Source organism: Vombatus ursinus, unplaced genomic scaffold (assembly GCF_900497805.2).
Source record: "Vombatus ursinus unplaced genomic scaffold, bare-nosed wombat genome assembly UNPS02014778.1, whole genome shotgun sequence".
In the NCBI taxonomy this organism is placed as follows: domain Eukaryota; kingdom Metazoa; phylum Chordata; class Mammalia; order Diprotodontia; family Vombatidae; genus Vombatus; species Vombatus ursinus.
The window spans coordinates 63,249,503-63,272,269 of NW_020954556.1; the positions used below are offsets into that span (position 1 = coordinate 63,249,503).

General features: G+C 40.5%; 1 protein-coding gene and 1 pseudogene across 1 annotated transcript in view; one reads left to right on the forward strand and one right to left on the reverse strand.

Moving 5' to 3' along the window:
- ADAMTS18 (ADAM metallopeptidase with thrombospondin type 1 motif 18) overlaps positions 1-22,767 on the reverse strand; it is a 194,918-nt gene that overhangs the window by 172,086 nt on the left and 65 nt on the right. Inside the window, exons 2-4 of the mRNA XM_027865019.1 lie at positions 22,576-22,690; positions 22,403-22,487; positions 15,792-16,108 (exon numbers count right to left, since the gene is read on the reverse strand). Coding sequence (XP_027720820.1) covers positions 15,792-16,108; positions 22,403-22,487; positions 22,576-22,690 — 517 coding nt within the window. The remainder of the gene's footprint in view (positions 1-15,791; positions 16,109-22,402; positions 22,488-22,575; positions 22,691-22,767) is intronic.
- LOC114045565 lies at positions 1,973-2,063 on the forward strand (annotated as a pseudogene).

Here is a 22,767-nt window from a genome sequence, read left to right on the forward strand (position 1 = left end):
TTCTCTTTTTGGTAGCAAAGAACTAGAAATTGTGGGGATGCCCATCAATTGGGGAATGACTGTACAAGTTGTGGCATATGATAGTGATGGATTACTACTGTGCTGTAAGAAATGATGAGCTTATTGATTATAGAAAAGCATGGATAGACACGTACCAAATAATGTAGAGTGAAATGAGCAGAATCAAGAGAACACTGTATACAGTAACAGCAATATTGTTTCAAAAACAACTTTGTGCAAGTAAGTCATTATGACTATTACAAATTCCCAAATTAACTACAAAGGACCTATGAAGGAAGATGCTATCTGCATCCAAAGAAAGAACTGATAAGTAAAAGTATGTGTAGAATGATTTTTACATATACATATACATATACACATACATATATATACATATTTATGTCTAATGATAGCCATCTCTCAGGTGGGGTAGGGGGAAGACAAAAAGTTATATGATAACTATATTATATATTTAAAAGGAATAGCAAGTTGTACACAACAGATTTGCGGTTTCATGTGCAGTCATCTTTTTTATTGTACTATGTTATGAAAATGCTTGCGTTGCTTCATAAATTAAAAATAAAGATCTATTTCAAAAAAGATGAGATATGATAATTTAAGGGAAGAGTAGGATCAAAGGAAGATTTTTTTTAAGATAGGGAGAGTTCTAGAGATAGTTTCAGCAAAGAAGGAGATAAAGAGAAACTGAAGATGAAAGGAAGGGAGGTAATTATTGAAGGGTCAAACTCATGAGGATAGATAGGGATATCATTGGATAGAAGGGAACAAGGAAAAGGACTGGCCTGGGCAAGAAGAGCCACCTCTCCCAGAGAGCTGGACCAACAGAGGAAAAACAAGGACTAGTATAGTTAAATGAGGAGTCTCATGACCAAATGGTTGGCTACAAAGGTGAATTTTTTTGGCCACAGAAACTCCCCAAACTCATCTACCAATATGTGGGGGAGGTTGGAATCTACATTAGTAGGTGAGGCACCTACAATCATAAAATCATGGATCTTTGGGGACATGTATCCTTTAACTTACTTGCATAGGTAGGTTTAAAGCAGTTAGGTGGTACAGGGAGTAGAGTGTTGGACTTCAGGTCAGGATCACCTGAGATGGCTATAAGACCCTGGACAAGTCAATTAATCTCTCTCAACCTCCACTTCCTCATCTGTAAAATGGGGATAAAAAATTGTTTTCGGTTCTCCCATTTTCATGATCCCATTTGGGTTTTCTTGGCAGATATGGGAGTGATTTGCCATTTCTTTCTTCAGTTCATTTTACAGATGAGGAAATTGAGACAAATAGGGTTAAGTGACTTATCCAAGGTCACTCAGCTAGTGTCTGAGGCCAGACTTGAACTTGTCTTTCTGACTGCAGGCCTGGTGCTCTATCCACTGAGCCACCTGCGCCACCTAGCTGCCTATGGGGATAAAAAAAATAGCACCTGGCAAACTTTAAAATGTGATGGAGATGCTAACTCTTATTATATATGAAGACAGAGATACATTTCTACAGATATATCTATATACATTTGTTTGATATAATATATATAGCACACATGTATATATATATAATTTATTTATATACTATACTACTTAGTGTGTATATCTATAATATACAGCATCTATAGTGTACATATAATACATAATATATAAACATTTAGGAATATGGACCTAAAAACAATTATGTGATTCTCAGTGCCCTCTGCCCTCTTTTCTACCACTCTGCCACCATCCCTGAAGATGCAGAAGAGGATTGGAGGACATTCTGTATTTTTCTTTGTGTCTTCCCCTAATGGCCAAGACACTAATGACGAGCCTCTCTATAATTAGCTTCTCACAAAGCAAACACAGCCTGTTGCCAGGAGTACACTGGAGGCCTTTCTAGCATGTCAGAATGTGATAGAACACGTTGGGGCTTGTACTATCTTGGTCACCTCTGTGCCATGAGAAGTATCATTCAGTGGTTGCTTTGGCAGCACATATACTAAAATTGGAATGATAGCATGGCCCCTGAGCAAGGATGACACACAAATTCATAAAGCGTTCCATATTTTTTGTGTTTATCATCCTTAAACTCCATTTATTTCTATGGTGTGGGGGAAACCTAAACTTTATAGATTAAATTAAATTCAACAACAACAAAAAATTGTGTACCTACAAAACCAAATTAAAAAGTTTCTTTCTTAAAAAAAAAAAAAAAGAAGAAGAAGTATCATTCAGACTTTCTAGCATGCTGGATGGATCTCCTGTGGTGAGCTTCCAGGTCACACCAGATGGGCAGGCATGGATAAGGTGAAATCTGCATCCCCAGAGAGACAGTACTGCAGATGTTACGTGTTATGAAAAGCAAATATTGTCTGAAATCAATGTTTTATTTTTTTAACTGGGATGTTAGCACAAAAGGTTCCAAAATTCTAGGGAATTAATAGTGAGTAAAAACGTTTTCTAGGTGACCTATTTTATTTTCGGTACTGCATTTTATGGGTTATTTTGTGGTTACTATATTAGAAAAAGTGTCTATTATCAGAATTGATGGTTTATTATAAAGAATTGTGTGCAGAAAGGTCTATTTTCAGCAATCTCTAGCAAAAGATATCAGTTTTTGGTGGTCACAGGAACCTAACTCCCTATTTTCCATAGATTCAATGTATCAACATTTGTGTCTTTGACTTTTGCACTATTTTTTAGGAACATTGCCTCTGTCAAAATTGAGGACTGACTGCATGTATGCATGTTATCTATCTATCATATATCTATCCAATTCTGTTGGCCTACCAGTCTATCACCAGCCTGTCTATTATGTACTTTTTTCTAACACAGTAACCATGAAATAACCTATAAAATGCAGTACACAAAATAAAATTGGTAATATACAAAACATTTTCCTCATTAGTAATTCCTTAGAATTGTGTGACCTTTTGTGCTACATCTCATAATTTAAATAATTTAAATTTAAATAATTTAATTTAAATTTAAATAATTTAAAAAATTATTTCAAATAATGTTCACTTTTCATAACTCATGAAATCTATAGTACCATAAATACCATACAGCAAATAAAATTCTTAAAACAAAAAAATTAACCTGAATATTACTTTCTACTGTGTCAGACAGCAGTGTGAGGGTGTTGTAGTGTGTATTATACTGCTGCAAACCTTTCTATTTGGGCTGGCCTCTGAAAGCCAAAGGAGAGGTTGCTGGACTTTAGTTGCTGCTGTAAGAAGATGCCAAGATTGGCAATATCTTGACATCACTTCTAACACTCTATCCTTCACAGCTGGTGGATGATGTTGGAGAACATGAAGGATGTACCAGTTTGAAATAATATATTCTAATAGGATTCCAGCCACTCTCAAACTTGTACACATCACGCCTTTTATTTTTTTCTTTATTGCTCATAGCCACAAATGTGCAAGTTGCCAACATGAAAGTGAAAACGAGGTTACTAATAAAATCATGTGAATTCTTGAAGTCACAAAAGTTAAATTCATGAATGTTGAAGATTGATTATACATAGGCATATAGAGATGAATAAATGATAGACAGGTAGATAAAGAGATAGATATAGATAGATGTGACATAAAAATCAATAGGGAGATAGATACAGATGTGAGACAGAGATAGAGAGATAGATGATAGATACATAGATAGATAGATAAACAGACTGACAGACAGAGGTAGATAGGCAGATGTATGACAAATACCCCCCATGAGGTGGAAAGTGCACTTAAGTCAGAGTCAGGGTTTTGGCTCTGCTGTGTGAACGGGAACAAGTCACTTCTCTCTGAACCTTGGTTTCCTTTTTTCTCTATAACAGGGTTTGAGTTAAGGTTCCCTATAGCTGGGACCTATAAGGTCCCTTATATATAGTGACATTCTGTGATCTTTAGAAATAAAAAAAATAAAAAGTTTCAAGAAGTAAAGGAAAAAATGTGAAATTTTAAACCAAAAGATCATAAAGATGCAAAGCATTGCTGCAGAAAAACTCAGGGAGTCAGAGTTGGTTTTCCATGCTCTCTTTCAAATACACACTCCTCCCAACGTATGACCGTCTTCTTTTAAGGTAACAGTGTGTACTATACAACCTTTAAAAGAAATATTTCTTTTAAAAATTGTTTTCTCAATAATAAAGGCTCAGCAATGATGGATTTTTTTTTTAAGTCTGAAAAGAACCCAAGGGAAAACCAAGATTTATTTACATCAAAGGCATCTCCTCACAAGAGGTCAGCTCTCTGTCCAGACAGATCTCTCTTCCCAGGCTCCTAGTCTGGTATTTCAGTATAATCTCCCCTATAATTGGATAGAAAAACTGTGGGAACAGACTTTCATGGGAAGTACTGGATATAATAAAGAAGAACCAAGTGATTTCGTAGATACTCAGATACAGATAATGCCCAGAAAAATGTTCTTGGTACTTTTCAGATCCATCAGTAGATACGAGATGTTGAGACTTCAACAGGTGGTCACTTGTGAATATGAAGAATTCAGAGAAACATGGGAGACTTGTATGAAATGGGACAGTATAAGCAGAGCCAAAAGAAACTCTACATGACCACAACAATGCCAAAGAAGACAATACCAAAAGGTCAAATACAATAAACGATGTTAGTATCAACAACTTGAAGCTTACACTCATGACTTTCCTGGTAACAAGCAGTAAATGACCAGAGTGGAAAGTGGCATCTACCACTAGTTACAACCACTCTGACTGGGCGGGTTTTGCTTAACTGTTTTTTGAGGAATGTACTTTGAGGAGGGGCAGGGTGTTTGGATGACTGTTGGATGCATCTAATAGTTTTGTTTTCCAAAAAGTTATCAGTTCTATCTTCTACAAACCTGCTTATTACCAGAAGTGGAAACCCACATCATTTTTATCTATGTAATGATAAAAGTGTTGGTTCTGAAGAAAAGGTCCTAAGAATCAGGAATTCAGGGGTAAAAATCAGGAGAACTGGTTTCAGTTCCCAATTCTGCTACTGAGTCGCAGTGGGACCTAAGGCAAGTTATTTTTCTCTGGGAATCACGTGCTTAGCCTGTGAAATGAGGGAGTTGGCCTAAAGGAGTCTTCCAGGGTCACACCCAGTTCTAACATGCTTTGTCCTAGAGTCTAGAGTCCCTACTACATCTGACATCCCATTATCTAAGGTCCATTTTCGTGCTAACATCCTATAGTGCAAGCTTCCTTCTGCTTCTTGCATTCTATGTTTTAAGGTCCCTTGAGCTTTTGCATCCCGTGTTCAAAAGTCTTTTAAAGCTCCAAGTCCATATTCTCTAATTCTAATTCACAGTAAATCTGGCCCATTACTATGGAACTGGCTACTGGAGATTAGCTATCAAACAGATAATCTAATAACTGTTTTAAGGTTTAGAAAGTTTAAGTTGTGCCTCTTTAGTGACTCTTGTCCCCACTATGGTTGTTCCCAATGTATTAGACTGAGCTGGGTCCCATTCCTGGAATATCTCCCTGTTTCCTTCTAGTCACCTAATCTGGATCTTACTCATCCTTCAGGGCCCAGTTCAGGGCAGCTATGGTATAGTGGAAAGAGCAATAGGTTTAGGATTAGAAAACCTAGGCTCAAATTCCGATGCCGCCACTTACAACCTGGATGTGACCTTGGAGAATAATAATAGCTAGCATTTATATAGTGTTTTAAGGTTTGTAAAGTGCTTTATGTATGTTATGTCCTCTGACCGTCACGACAATATTGTGAGGTGGGTGCTGTTATTATCCCTACTTTACAAATGAGGAAATTGAAGCTAAGAGGTTAAGGGACTTGCCCAGGATCAGTAATTGACTGAGAAGATTCCTACCTGATTCCAAGTCTAAAGCTCCATCTACTATGCCACTGACTGCCCTGTGTACTTGGACTGGTCCAATGACTATGTCTGACTTCATTTTCTAGGGTTCTATTTTCACTTCCTGTTATGGATTACAGTCCAAATGTAGTTTATTCTTCTCTCATTCTGAATCTCCTGTCTCCTCAGCAGCCCCAGCTACAAAAAACTTGAAAACAAAAAGTCCTTGCCATCAAAGTCCTTGATGGTTCAACACTGGGTGTGGATATGGTTTTAAACAGTGGAAATCACAGAGGAGAAGATGCAGGACCATCGACTCTGCCACTGAGCTCTAAAGATGAAGGAACCTGTCCATCTTTCCTGTTGCTGATGCTTCCTATATATGTTGTCTCTTCCATTAGTGCAACTTGAGAACTGAGGGTCTTGCTTTTTTTTCTTAGAGTCCCAGTGCTTAGTGAAGAATTTTCCATATACTAAACACTTAATAAGTGCTTTCTGTCATTCATTCATCCATTGGTTAGAAAATATTCCTATAGGAAGGCCAGCAAATTTGTCCCATTCTTTATCCATGTGATGTCCTACCTCCAACTGAAGAGGGTGGACTAGACTTTATTTGGAAACCTGTCTAGTTTTCAATGATTCCAAACTATTGCATAACATAAAAAGCCACCTTTTCCACACTTTTTTCTCAGTGATGCCATATTCTGTGAATCCTGGAACCCCAAAGTTTCTGAAGATTCAAAATTGCAGGTGATACCTATTCTATTCTATTTCATTCCATCCCATTCCATACCGTTCCATTCTATTCTATTCCATTCCACCTCATCCTCCTCCATCCCATCCCATCCTATACTGTTGCATCCCATCTCACCCCATCCCACCCCATCCCATCTCATCCCATCCTATTCCATTCCATTCCATCCCATTTCCTTCTATTCCATTCTATTCTACATCCATTTAAGTACCTGCTCCATGCACTGTGCTAAATTCTTGGGATACAAAGACAAAAATAACACTGCCCCTGACCTTCAAGAGCTTACATTCTACTGGGCCTAGCACAGAGTGGGTGCTTGGTAGATGTATCTTGAATTAATTAACCCATAAACTATTGGAAAACAGGACCCCCATTTCATGAGTTTGCATATCCCCATAGCACAGGGCACAAGGAAGTAAATGCCCTTATTAAAAACAGTTTGGAGAAGCTTCAATAAGAAATAGGTAGTAATCTTAGATTTTTCTAGAATATTTTTCTAGAATACTTCCACTAGCCCACCAATTCTTTTAAGGGATTAAAGTCAATTCAGTAAGCATATATTATATATATATGCATATACACACACACACACACACACACACACACACACACTTATTATGTGTCAGGAACTGTGCTAAGTGTTGAGAATAAAAAGAAAGGCAAATACAGTCCCTGTCCTCAGGGAGCTTACAATTCAGTGTGGGAGATACCATGTAGGCAACAGTGTACAAACAAGATACATACAGGATAAGTTGGAGATAATCACGGTGGGAAAACACCAAAATTATAGGGGGTCTAGGAAAGGCTTCTTGCAGGAGGAATTTTAGCTGAGATCTGAAGGAAGCAAGAGAACCTTGGAGGCAGAAATAAGGAGAGAGAGTATTCCAGGCATGGAGGCAGCCAGGGAAACGCAGTCATAGAGAGCATCTTGTGCAAGGAACGGCAAGGAGGCTAGTGTCACTGGAAGAGAATAAGGTGTGAGAAAACGACTCAGATATTGTAGAAATGAGAACTGTTTATGATTAAAAGAAAATGATGGTAGCCTAATTTCTAGGGTATTATAGTAGAAAAACTATTTTCCTTACAAGAGCTCTGTGAGATAAGTAGTACAAAAATTACCTCCATTTTATAGATTAAGAAACTGAAAGGGATAAAGTAATTTGCCTACAGTCATTCATCTAGGAAACATCCAAGTCAGGATTGGAATAGAGACCTTCTAACTCCAAATGCAGCCTTCTTCCCATGAGCATGGACACTTGCGCAATGTGACAATCACAGAGAATCCTGGGCAATTAATTTGGGACTATAAAAACAGAATATCACATCTGGAAGGATCCTTCAACTCCAGCTCTGTCATTATACAAATGGGGAAACTGAGGCCCAGAGAATTGGGGGAAAAACTAGGACTCAAAGTCATAATGTCTGGGCTGAAGTCTAGGCCCTGCCACTGGCTTGGTTTGTGATCTGCTCAGCGCCTGTTTCCTCACCTATAAAATCTGAACTCAGTCTTTACTGATGCCAAGTCCAGCACTTTTTCCACTGTGCCACCCAGCTGCCTCTATAACAAGGAACCCTGGGCAACGAAAGTGAAACAATTAAAATACAGAATGGATCAGATCCACCACCTCTCGAATTATACATTTGGGGAAACTGAAGGCCAAAGAGTTAGTGGAAAGGGATGACTCAAGGTCATAACACCTGAGGTTAATACCAGGTCCTGCCACTAATTTATTCTGTGACCCTGGGCAAGCTACTTTCCTTCTCAATGATGATAAAAATCCCCACAGGGTTGCTGTGGGGGAAACGTTTCATAAACCCTAAAGCAATATATAAATATGAGTTGCTTTTGATATAATCTGTAAAATGGAAACAATGATCTTTGTGCAGTCTACCTTTCAGGGTTATTGTGAGAAAAAAAAATTCCTTTGGAGAGAAATAGTGTGGTTTAGTGGGAAAAGCACCACCACTGAGTCAGGAAAAACTTTAGTTGGAATCTCAGCTCCAGTATTTTTGTGAAGAGCAGCAACTGACTTAACCTTTCATAGCCTCAGTTGACTTAAGTACAAGAAGGGAATAGTGATGCTTGCGCTATCTATATCCCAGGTTTGTGAGGAAAGTGCTTTGTGAGCCTCTGCGCAGTTCTTTCCCCCAGGGTCCAGCACAAAGCTAATTGCACGTGCACCAGGTAGAGGGTTTTATGGACCACTGCTAAAGATAGGAACCTACCTGGCCCTGCAGTCAACCTTGAAAAGAGCCCCTTTGAATTTAGCTCAGCTGGTCCTCAAACGACAGATCTTCAAATGTCTCTGCCATACTCAAAGCCTGCCCAGCTTGGTAGAACCTTCCTGAGTTTGTTGGCATGGCCTTGCATCCTTACCACCCCCCTGTACCTCCACATCACAATGAGACACTTCAGTGAAGCATTTGATGTGTTCTGATCATAGTAGGCACTAAATAAATAAGGAACAAATGAATGAATGAATGTGGTTCAGTGTCAGCTGTTCACAGCTTCCCAACAAAGCCACGAACCCCCGCTCCTTTCTGCTGTACACTAATGCCTTTCGGTTCAGTAACCCTTCACAAATGGACTTTTCTCTCCAAGCTCCACTATGGTCAACAACAGAGAACTCAGTGATTGAATCCTCTGAGGCGTGAAAAAGACAACCCAGGCCAGATCAAAGAGTGTCTGGTGCCTACGGAAATACAAGTGCTTCACAATCTCGCTGCCCTTTCCTCATTCCTGGCTTGGCAAAGTGAGTCCTTGCCCTTAGAACACAGAGTGGTCCCTGCTAATGAACAGTTCAGGAAGGAGGAGTGGGGCCAACCATGGAGGACAAGGACAGCTTAGGACTTAATTGCTAGAGAGCAAATCCGGTGATAAGGAGGGGGAGGCCAAACCGCAAAATGAGGTCTAGCAGGGAACACACTGACTACAGCCTGGGCATGAGATAGTTGCAATATGAGTAGATTCCACACAAGCTCTCTGATAACAGGGACTGACTGGGTCACAATCCAAGATTATCCTGCTGTCCGTCAAGCAGAATGAGTCACCAGTGAAGCGTTCTGGACCTGGAACCAAGAATCCCTAGTTCAAATCCCAGTGTTGATGCTTACTGGCTGTGTGACTGTGGGCAAATCCCTTCAACTATCTGGGCCCCAGTCTCCTTCTGTGTAAAATGTAGATAGGAATATTTGTCCTTGTTGCCTTATATGATGGTTGTGCTTTATAAAGCTTAAGGGGCTGCCACAGCTCAATGGGAATTGCTATAGTCATTAATCAACTAAGATTATTAACTAGTAAGCACCTCTATACCTCTATATATTAATTCCAGCCATAAGTTTGTAATCAGACATAACAATGAAAAGAGCTCATATTTTGTGGTACTTTGCAGTTGATAGGGAACTTTTCTGCACAATAGCCCTGTGAGGTAGGTAGAAAAAGGATTAGTACCCCCATTTAAAGATGAGGCATCAGGGGAACACAGAGAGGCTGGTTCTCATCCACGGACATGCAGCTAGTAAGGGCCAAGTGTTTGGTGTGAGTCCAGATTTGAACTCAGGTCCTCCTGACTTTAGGGCTGGTGTACTATTCACTGCACCACCTAGCTGCCCCAAGGAGGCTAGCTCTTATCCATGACATGCAGCTAGTAAATGCAGAGCCAGAAGTCAAACACAGGGATTCTGTTAACTTGTTTTGGTCTAATTTGCTTGGATTTTTTAAGTAGATAATCAATTCATTATTGCTATCTTTTTCTAATTTGTTAATGTGTCTTATTAGAGATGCCATTTTTCCTCTGAGGACTGCTTTAGCTGCATCCTCAAAAATTCTATCTTGTTTCAACAATGACCCTGAGATATCATACCACAAGCTGTTAATTGTTTCTGTGATTTGTTCTTTCGTGGCCTCACTATTTTGAGTATCATCCTTAGTCTCCACTTAGACCTGTATCTTTGCTCTGTACAGTCTTCTGCCTCCCCAGTCAAGGGCTCCTTCCATCCCCTATACTGCCTTTCAAGGAAATTCTGATTCACTGGCTCCCAAATGCTCTTTCCCCTGCTTGGTTTAATAGCAGAATGTGCAAAGACTATTCAATTGTAGTGGAGGGACACCTGATCTGGAGAACTGAGTTCAGATCCCAGCTCTGACATGTACTAGCTATGTGCCTCTATTTCTCAGGTTATTTTCCTGAAAAAAAGATAATAATAATAATTATATGTGCACTACCTACCTGAAAGGCATGTTGGGAGGGAAGCACTTCATAAACTACAGAGCGCTAGAGAAATGGGAGCAATTATTTTTTTTTACTAGCTTTAAGCCCTAAATTAGATTTTTCCTGTTCTCCTTCCATCTGACCATGATGTTCTGGCCAACACATTTAGCACCTGTATTTCAACACACATTAAAGTGTTCTGCTGGTGTGTAAAACAGTTCAGTGACACTTCAGACTCGAGCCAACCGCAAGAAATGTTTACAGTCTCCTACAGTCAATCAAATCCCACAAGTGCTATCTCTGACCCCAACACTACCCACCTGGGCCCCCAGCAGGATTTACTGCAGAGAGGAAATCTCACTTATTTCAAATGCTTTCAGGTGTACTGACTCTTTCTGGCTGCTGTACTGAATGGCAGCATCACATTATGACAGTTGCCAGGCATTGGAAATAGGCCTTGATCTTTTACCAGAAGACCTAGGTTCAAGTTCAGGTTCCATTACTTAATAGATGTATGAAGCTAGGCATTTCTCAGCTCCTTTGAACCTCAATGTTCCTCTCTGCAAAGCAGAGATAATCATTGTACCAACCTCATACTGTTGCTAGGAGAACCAAATAAAGTAATATATTTAAAGCACTATGCAAACTTTAAAGTGTTATGTAAATATCTATTACTACTATTAGTACCATTACAATCATTATCTCATGCTTTTCTATTAGCGTTCATATAGAAATGTTCCTGGGATAAGGTGCTATCCCATTACGATTCTTTTATATTTCATGTTCTGCAGTCAGTTGCACAAGTGGATAAAATAGCTGCTTTTTATTAGTTAATAAAAGTATTAGGATATAAGCTCATCTTCTGTAGGTGCACTGAAAGCATCCTTGGAACAACTTCAGCAGCAGTTAGTACGAGAAGGGGTAATACACACGTCATCATAGTCCCATGTGATTTTAACTTGTTAGGTTTCTATATTTTGAAATATTTTTATTCTATATTTGGAATGGACTCTATTCTTGGAAGTTTTATAAATTCCATTTGAAGATAACTCTCTTTTGATTACATTTTAGAAATCCAATGATGGGACTTTGTTATCAGTCTTTACAGTTGTTCAGAAAAGTGATGTCTGCTTGTTCCAGAAGTTTCTCTGCAAGTTTTTTTAAACTGATTATGTGTTCTAAGAATTTGTATCAACCTTATAATCACTATTATTATTATTAGGGAAGGAGAAAGGGAATAAGCATTTATGAACTGCCTACTATGCGCCAGGCAGTCAGCTAGGTAGGTACCAAGTGGGTAGAGAGCCAGACCTGGAGTCAGGAAGACATGAGTTTAAAACCTGCCTCATATACTTACTAGCTGTGTGACCCTGGGCAAGTCACTTACCCTGTTTGCCTCAGTTTCCTTATCTGTCAAAAGAGCTAGAGAAGGAAATGGCAAACCACTCCAATATCTTTTTCAAGATAACCCCAAATAGGGTCATGAACAAGAACAAAAATATAAGCCAGGCAGCGTGCTAAGTGCTTAACAAATATCATCTCATGTGATCCCCCTCAAAGACCCCCCCCCCAGAGGGAGATAACATTCAAATTATGGACCAACAGGCTATATATAAGATAAATGGTGAATAATCAACAGAGAAAAGGCACTAGAATTAAGAGGGAATGGAAAAGGCTTCCTGTAGAAGCTCAAAGCATACAGTGAAGGACTTTAGATATCAAGCTAAAGAATTTGTATTTGATCCTAGAGGCAATGGAGACCACTTAAGGTTCTTGAGCATGTGAGTGACATTCAGACTTGTGCTTTAAGAAAAAGATTTTAGCAGACATGTAGAGGATGGACTAGAATTGAGAGTGACTAGAAGCCAGGATTCCAATTAGGAAGCCATTGCAACAGTTCAGGAGAAAGGGGATGAGGGTCTAAACTCCAGTGCTGGCCATTTTTAGTGAAGAGAAGGGAGCTAAATACAAGATATGTTGTAGAAGAGAAACAAAACTTATCAACTGAATCAGAAAACCTGGGTTCAAGTTCTGACACTGAACCTAATTAGTTGAATGGCCTTAGGCAAGTCACATAATCTCTTTCAGCCTTGGTTTTCTTAATCTGTAAAATGGGCACAAGACTCCTTGTACTACCCTTTTCAAAGGGTTGTTGTGAGGAAAGTATTTTGTTCACCTTAAAACACTACAGAAATGGGAGTTATCATAATCAGCAGAGAGGCAGCATGGTATACTATATACAATACTAGACAAGTAAGCTGGAAAACCTGGGTTCAAATTGTACCACGAAATTTACTAGCTATGTGACCTTAGGCAAGTCACAACCTCTCTGAGCCTCAGGCAACTCTCTAAGACTATAAGCTCTAGACAGGTCACAATCTCTGTTGTGAGAAAGGTCTTCCCATAATGGGAGCTCCCCATTCCACTGAAATCATAGGTCCTTGCCATACTGATAGATACATCATCGTCATTGACTGTAGTAGCGTCACAGATATCTGGATACATCACAGAACTTCCCAAATACCTGATATGGCAGGATGACACTTGATTCAATAATAATTATTAAGTGCCAACTTTGTGTAAGGTAGTGTGCTTGGCCATGAGAATCCCAGAGTGAAAAATGACATAATCCCTGACCTTAAGGAGCTTACGCTTTCCTAGAGGGTTACAACATGAACCTAAGTAAGTATAAGACACAGAAGGAAAGATGGAGGTAAAGGACATATGCAGACAAAGTACTCCAGGGGGGAAAATGAGGAAGGAGAGAATACTTTCAATGGCAAAGAATCCAAAAAAAGTTACGCGGAGGACATAGCACCTGAGCTCAGCCATGAACGGAAGAAGGACCCCCATTGAAATATTAAGGTTAGACTTAGCATATTTCTGAATACAATTAATTTTTTCCCTGCCTCTGGCCATGCTGTTTCTTTTGCCTTGAGTGGCCTACCTGGCTTCTTCTCCATCTCTGCCTGTTGAAATCCTAATCATTCTTCACCAGCTCCAATGCCATATCCCTGGGGAAACCTCTCCTGAACCACCACCACCACTGTTATCCCCCACCTGGGGGAATCTTCCCTCCAACTTCACATGATGCTGTACTAGAGCCTTCCCCTTTCAGATGACCTTCATCTACTCTGTATATGTCTTCTGTGCCTCTTCCATTAGCTTGTGAGCTCTTTGAGGAGCAGGAACCATGCTCCTGGCTTTCTTTGTATCCTCAGTGGTCAGCACAGGGCCTAGTGCATATTTAATAAATGCTTATTGACTGGTATCTCTCTTAAGCTCTTTTGTTCTAGTCTTCATTATAATTATTAAATAACTGAGAGGTAGTTTAGTGTGGTAAAAAGAGCCTTCCTTTGGAGTCTATGAATCATAGAAGAGAATAAAAAACCCTAGGATTCAGGAGTGGAAAGAGTCATAGAGATCATCTGTTGTCCAATCCCCTGATCTCACAGATGAGAAAACAGAGCCCAGAGATGTCAAGTGACTTACCCTCCCCAAGTATCCAGGCTTTATGCCTGCCACCCTCCTCATGGTTCTAGCAAGGGTTAGAACTCCCAGATTCCCCTAGTCCCTCCTCCAGGAAGCCTTCCCTGAAGGAGTTGGGCCTATTAGAGTAAAGAATAAATGGACAGCCTGAGTGATGCACTGGATTTGTTTTGTTTGTTGGTTTTTCAGAGTGGTGGAGGAGGAAGGGAAAGAGCTTGGTCCAGATCTGTGATTTCATTGATAAAAGGGACTCACTCGCAGTGAGGGAAGCAACTTGGCATAATAGTGGATAAGGCACTGGATTTGGCGTCAGGAAGACCTGAATTCATCCTAATCTTGCCTCAGACATTTAACAGTTGTATGACCCTGGGCAAATCACTTGACCTCTTTCATTTCAGCTTCCTCATCTATAAAATGGGGGTAATAACAGCACCTACCTCACGGGGTTGCTGTGAAATCAAACCATAGAGTACACTGTGTCTTAGGGCAGTTTTAAACCGTAATAAGGACATCCTTAGATCTATTATATAGCTATCTAAATGCCAGCTATTACTGCCAATGAAGATCAGCAACTGTTCTGAAACTTACAGTCTAGGAGAGTTACCTGAAGCACTAAATGAAGTGACTTAACAAGGGTCACAGACCCAGTCTCCTGTCAGAGGCCTGGGGGTCCTCTTCCTGACTCGCAGGCAGAGCTTTCTACCCATGATGCCATGGCACCTCTCCCTGCCCTGACACCCACTAAATTTTACAAGAATCAGAAGAGAGTGTCTGAGGGAGTGGGCAGGATCTTCTATTTAGAAGGACAGGGACAAAAATCACCAAGGACAAAAATGAGATGACAGGATTTGGAACTGGAAGCCACCTTAGAGATCATCTGGTCCAACCCTCTCATCTTATAGATGAGGACACTGAGCCCCAGAGAAGAGAATATGACTCACTACTAGTCACACAAACAGCAAAAACAAGATTTGAATCCAGTTCTGACTCCAAACAAGGACCTTTCTACTGCACCCCACCACTGACAGTAGACTGACTCCCCAACCTAATGAGATCATACATCCTCAGTTGAAATAGAAACCAGAGTACCTTTCACAGGGCATTCCAAGTATACAGTTGGTCCTTACTAATTGTTTGTTGAACCGAATTTGTTGAGAGGCAGTTTCTGTTATGAAGAGTACTGGACCTGGAGTAGAAGTTCTGAGTTCAAATCCCACCTCAGATACTTACTGACTTGTGTGAAGCTGAGCACATCACTTACCTCTCTGGGCCACAGTTTCCTCATCTGCAAAATGAAGAGGTTGGACTCAACAACTTCCACTGTCACTTCTAATTCTAAATCTAAGACCCTTTGAATTGTAATGAGAAAACGAAACAGACAAGTACAACTGAGAACGAGATGTATCAAAGCTGCTGGTGCCATATTTAGCAGGAGAATGTTTATATTACCCACATCTGTTCACCCAATTGCATTTCCCAGTTATACAAAACACACGAAAGCTGGAGCACGATTCCTCCAGCAGCCACACTCACCAGTCCCATGCATGTCGACAGTGCCACCGAGGAGGCGCTGTCATTCCAGATGAATCCCTGATAGAAACACCGCTCCATTGCGAGCTTCCCAGACTCTAGGACTCCATCTTTTCCGAGCACCTGGACGATAAGATCTTGGCCAAGGATGGCAGAAGGTTCAAGTTCTAGGTGCAGTTCTTGCCCAAATGCCACAAAACTATAGTGCAAGGAGCCCCCGGGTTTCTGGGGTGACCGCTTCTGTCGTCTGCTGTGCAAAATGTCGTGTGAAATGTAGGCCCCTCCAGGATCCACTTCAATAGGTGTCACAAAGACATAATCTGCAGTGGGAGAAAAAGTGGCCATCAATACCTCTTGGCCAAAGCTGAATACCATTTGATTCACAATCGTTCCCATAGGGCACAGAGGTAGAAAGAATCACCAGAGATGATTATTTGCACCTATCTGTCTCTCTCTTTTTCTGTCACTATCTTTCTTTCCCTTGCTATCTCAGACTCTCTCTTTCTTTCTCCTGTCTCACTATGTCTTTCTCTGTCCCTATCACTCTTTTTCTGTCTCTATCTCTTTCTCTGTCCCTGCCTGGGTCTCTGGGTCCATTTGTCCATCTGTCTGTCTGTCTCCCAATCTCCCTCTGAGTCTCTGTCTCTATGTGTGTCTCTCTCTGTCTATGTCTCTGTCTCTCTCTCTCTCTGTGTGTCTCTCTCTCTGTCTTTCACTATCTCTGTTTCTCTGTCTGTCTTTCTGTCTCTGTCCGTCTCTCCGTCTCTGTCTCCTTATGTCTGTCTCTCTGTCTCTATGTCTCTGTGTGTCTTTATATCTCTCTGTCTATATCTGTCTCTGTCTCTCTGTGTGTCTCTCTGTCTCTGTCTCCTTATGTCTGTCTCTCTGTCTCTATCTCTTTGTGTCCTTCTCTCTCTCCTGAATGTACCATGTAATATCATGGACTATAATTATCTGTATTGGTATCTTACCCCATGTAAGTTCCCTGAGAGTAGGAACTATGCCTTATCTACATTTTGTATTTTCCCCAGCACTTATCACCATCTCTCTCATGTGGAATAGGCATTTACTAAATGCTTGTTGTAGTATAGTATTGTGTCTAGTCCAATGCCTAGAAAATTGTAAATAATTATGACAATAACTAGCATTTACATAGTTCTTTAGGTTTGCAAAGTACTTTTTATATAGTATGTCATTTGATCCTCATAACAACCCTAAGAGGTAGGTATTATTAATATTCCCATTTTACAGATGAGAAAACTGAGTGAGGCACAGACAGGTTTATTGACTTGCTTATAGTCACACAACTATAGCTAGTGTCCAACGAAGAAGTAGAACTCAGATCTTTCTGACTCGGTTCAGAAAGTCACTCCAAGTTCTATGTTCTAACCACTAAGCCACATGGCTGATTTATACTACCCAGCTACCTCAACTAAGGGCAAAAGATACAAAATGACTTTCCCAAGATCATCTAGCTAGTTACATATCAAGTCAACAAATGAACCCGGGTCTTCTAATTGCAGATAATCTGCCTCCAAAATGCTCATCAGCACATGTCAGCTCAACATAAGGACCCGCCTCGAGACACAAACAGTCCAATAAGAGCTGCTTCAGGATGTCCCAGTCACTACAGATATCCAAGAAGAGACTGGAAGGCTGTCTTCCAAGGATACTGCAGAGAGGACCCAAGGTCCAGGTGGGAGTTGGACTAGATGCCCTCTGAGATCTCTTTCAGTTCTGAGAATCTATGAATGATAAAGGTCATGAAATTACTGATTTAAAATCAAAGACCGTCAGAGCTGGATGGGTCATAGAACATAGAATATCAGCAAAATGTGCCTTGGACTATAGAAGAACTGAGCTGGGTGGGGAGATATTAGTCCAACTCCCTTATTTTTTAATAGATGAGAAAAGGAAAGTCAAGAGAAGATGAGTGATTTTCCCAAGGCTGCACAGCTAGTAAAGGAAGGAAAGAAGGAAACAAGCATTTATTAAGCGCCTGCTATTGTGGCAAGAACTATGCCAATTACTTTACAGATATTCTCTCATTTGATCTTCACAACAACCCTGGGAGGTAAGTGCAAATATAATACCCATTTTACAGATAATAAAACTGAGGCAGACTGAGGGAAGTGACTTGCCTGGCTAGTAAGCATCTGAAGCCAGATTTGAACTCAAGTCTTCCTGACTTCAGGCCCAGTATTCTAACCACTGCGCCACCTCTAGTAAAAAAGCAGAAGCATGATTTGATTTATGTATAAAACATTTCCTACAAATAAAATATCTCCTATTTGGAGCCATAGAGAGCTCATGGAAAGGCAGACAGATGTACGAAACTGCTCTAAAGATGTCAATGGGGAAGCATCAGGAGGAGGCGATAACCTAGTACAATCTGTCTCAAAATGCCCTCGGCCTTGTCCTCTGAAGAAGTACTAATTGTTTCTTCCTAGCAAGGACTTGTGGAAAAAAATGAAGGAGGGAAGGAAAAAAGGAAGGAAAGAAGGAAGAAAGAAGGAAGAAAGGAAGGAAAGAAGGAAGGAAAGAAGGAAGAAAGGAAGGAAAGAAGGAAGGAAAGAAGGAAGAAAGGAAGGAAAGAAGGAAGAAAGGAAGGAAAGAAGGAAGGAAGAAACAAAGAAAGCTCTAGTCAGGAGAACTAGGTATAAATTCTGGCTCTGCAACCTACTACAAAGGTGACCTAGAGCAAGTCATTTGTTCTTTCTTTGGGCAAATAATTTCACCTTGGTGGGTCTCAGTTATCTCTTCTCTAAGGCTAGATAAATGTTCCTTAAGGTCTCCTTTGACCTTTGAACCCTATTTTCTTATGATTGTCATTAGTCACATACAAATATTATTACCTTCATTTTATAGATGAAGAAACTAAATGTGAGCAAGGGTAAGTGATTTGATTATGGTGGCACAGCTAGAAAGCAAGGTGTCTGGGAATGGATTCCAAGACTTCCCAAGACCTAAGTTCATTTCATTATATAATGGAGTTTCACAATACATGCATTTAGCATAAATTCACTCATTTGCCTCCCTATCAACTCCCTCCTCCCCCAAATAAAAGGAGAAAAAAAGAAACAATTTAAATAGTGCAGTCCATCATTCCACTAAATCAGAGGGTTTTAATTTTTTTGTGTGTCAGGGGTTCTTTGGCTGTATGGGCAACTTAAGAAATTTTCAAGGGTAATTTCACATATAGATCAGCAATCCCTATCTCCTTTAGTAGTCAAAAATGGAAGCCTGAAATATATTTTACCTGTATTTTTATGGCAATTGGGGTTAAGTGACTTGCCCAGGGTCACACAACTACTAAGTGACAAGTGTTTGATCTGAGGCTGGATGTGAACTCAGGTCCTCCTAACTTCAGGGCTGGTGCTCTATCCATTGCGCCACCTAGCTGCCCCACCTGTATGGTTTTTTTAATTGACTGGTTTCATACTCCCTGTTCATGTAAAAAGCAGATGATTGAACCATATTATATATCTCTTTTAAAATAACACTAAATTAAGTAACTTTTTACTTAGATGGCTCTTGGTTATTTTTTTCTTTTTGGCTCTTAGGAAAAGGGCTCCTATCTCCAATGTAAAAAACATCTGATTGACTCTAAAAAATTTTCCTTGGCCTATAGAATCAGAGAATGTTAGAGAATTCCAGAATTCCAGAAGCAATCTTAGAAATAAGAAATGAGAACACAGAGCACAATGTTAAAGGAAAAGAAAATGTTGGAACACAAAAAGTTAGGATAGAATATAGGATGTTAAAGCAGAAGGGTGTTTTAGAATAGATAGCCCATTGGAGCAGCTAGGAAGGTGGTACAGTGGATAGAGCACCAGCCTTGAAGTCAGGAGGACCTGAGTTCAAATTTGGCCTCAGACACTTACTAACTGTGTGACCCTGGACAAGTCACTTAACCCCAATTGCATGTGTGTATGTATATATATATATATGTGTGTGTGTGTGTGTGTATATATATATATATACTTACATGCATATATACTCACATGCATATATATCATATGTATATATATATATATATATATATATATATATGTATACTCACACACATACATATGCACCTCCTTCCCAGTGCCTCCAAATATGTGCACTCCATCCTGGGGTATGTTGGAGCTGATTCATCTCATTTTTAAATTTTCAGTGTGAGCATTTACACTTCAGAAATCAGCAAATGCTACAAATCAGGGCTTAATTTGTCATTTTGTTTGCTGTCTAGACTTAAGAAAATGAGGGACAAAGTGTTAATAAAGTAGATTAAATTTTAAAATGTGTCAAGTCTACAGTTTTTTTTTTTCAGGGAGCTGGTTATTAAACATTTACCAGCACACCCCTGACTCTATCCCAAAGGAGTAGAGGGTAAGACTTTAAGGATGGAAATTCTAGACTTTCCAAGGTCTCCAGATTTGGCTCTCTCTCTCACTAGGTACACAGAGACAGAGCTATGTTGTTCTCTCCAAACTGCCTGAAACAATGCATCAAAGATTTTCCTTCTTCCCCAGGGGGGTTAATAAATGACAGAAGTGAAGGATGCTTAAAGAGCTGGTAGTCAGGTCAGCGAATCTCCAAGCTCAGACAAAGAGTCTATGCTTATGGCAGAATCTCAGAGAGCCAAAGTCAGAACCTTCTATTGGGGTGGGGGGAGGAACTGGCTAACTTTATCTTCAGGATATAGAATCACAGAATTTTAGAACTAGAAGGGTCTTTAGTACATGGAATGTCAGCAAGGGACTGGATCTTAAACTATGGAACATAGTATGCCAAAGCAGAGCTTAGAGACCATTAAGTTATCCCCCAATATCTTACATTCACTATATCATGCTGCCTTAATAAAAGATACTGGAAATACTATCTCTAAGATCCTTTAAATTTGTGATTCCTATGATACAGTCAGATGCCTTCTACGTAACTAACCACACTGGAAAATCCAAGTAGATGAAGAATATATATTGCAGATTACAACGTTCAAATGGATGGACAGCCTATTGAGTTAATTGCCCAGTATATATCTACAGGTGTGCAGCTAGGTGAATCAACGGATAGAGTGCTAGGCCTAGAGTCAGGAAGACTTGAGTTCAAATTCAGCCTCACCTACTTGTTAGCTTTGTGACCCTGGGTAAGTCACTTAACCCTGTTTGCTTCAGTTTCCTCATCTGTCAAATGAACTAGAGAAGGAAAGGGCAAACCACCCTACTATCTCTGCCAAGAAAATCCCAAAAGGGGCATGAAGAGTTGGACACAACTAAAAATGACTAAATAGATATATACACTAGAAAGCCACCTTACAAATGGATTGGACACAGAATTCAGTAAGAAGAAGGAATCAGACAATAGCCTGATTACATTCAGGAAATTATACAACTTTTCAATATCCCAAATACCTCCTTCCTGCTTAAGTCCATCTCTTTTAACAACCACATTCTCCCAGTCTTTCAAAATTGTAGTATTTTAAGGAACACTATAATCTCAAGAGAATCTGAATTACAAGCAACCCAATGAGCAATTGAAAAAGTCTGAGTAGGCATAAGCAATTGACAAAGAAGTCTTGAGTTCTAGAAGTGTCAAGGTATGATCAAGCATACAAATACTGAGCAAAGGTTATTTATGTATCAGGACAGCCCTCGGGGTTCACTGATACACTGGAGATACTAAAAGAACCAAGATATAGCCTCATTGCATGGCTTTCCTAAAGCATAGGTCTTGCCATGTCACCCCTCTGTCTACTCAATAAACTTCAGGGGCTATTCTACTACCTCCAGGATTAAATATAAAGTTCTCTGTCAGGCATTTAAATTCTTAAAAAAAAAAAAAAAAAGTGGCCCATTCCTACCTTTTCAGTCTTCTTCCACTTTACTTCCCTTCACTGTACTGTGCACAATTCCTCAAACAGGACACTCTACCTCTAGTCTAAGGCATAGGTAGACTGACTGTCCCCATGCCTGGAATGCTCTCCCCTCCTCACCTTTCTTTCTTAATTTCCCCATCTTCCTTCAGGTCTCAGCTTAAATCCCACCTTCTGCGGGCCTCTTCCCATCTACTCTGTTATTGCTCTTGTATGTACCTAGTCATTTACTAGATTCTAAGGAGTAAGTTATTTACTCCATTAGAAGGGAGGAACCGGTTTTTGTTTTGTTTTGTTTTGTTTTACCCTTTCTTTGTATCTCCAGCACTTAGCACAGCGCTTGGTACTCGCTAAGTTCTTAAAGGCTTTCAGATTTGAGACGTGAACAGGAATCGCACAGCCTGGGAAGGCAGGGGTGTGTGTGTACCAGCGGAGAGCGCACCCACAATGCTGAAATACTACTTTTTTACAGGTTGAGATACCCCTACGCAGCAGTAGATCACATTTCTATGGTATTTCTCAGGTTACAAAGACTCATTGGATTCACAGCGGTCAGGGGCTTACACACAACGTTACAACTGAAAGGGACCTTAGAGATCGATCACCTAGTCACGCTGCCCCCACGCTTCCCCCTCAGAGGAGCGAAGAAGTTAAGATTGCATTCACACACATTGGTAGTGCGTAGCAAAGTCATTCTAGTTCCATCCAAGTTTCAAGTAAGCGGAAAAGCCCCTTAGAGGCAGGGCTGAACACCAACCTTGATTCAAACCGCCGCCGCTGCCGCTGCCACTGGTCCACGCGGCTGCCCAAGCCACGGAGCAGAGGTTGCACATCTGGAGCGTCTGAAAGAGAAATCAGACAATCGGAGCTGAAATTGTTTGGGAGGTACACGGGGAGTGGTGTATCCTCCTCATTCCTTGCAGCCCTCACCCTCCCGCCCGTACCGCCAAACGAATGAACCTGCCTTAGCTCCACTCCCGAGCCCCCAAAGGCTCCACAGCTGCCCGGGGCCGCCACCGCCGCCCAAGGTCGCCGCCGCCGCTGCCTCGGAGAGCGTCCGGAGGAGGAAGAGGAGGAGGAGGAAGAAGAGGTGGGGGTGGGGGTGATCCATTGTGGCCCTGC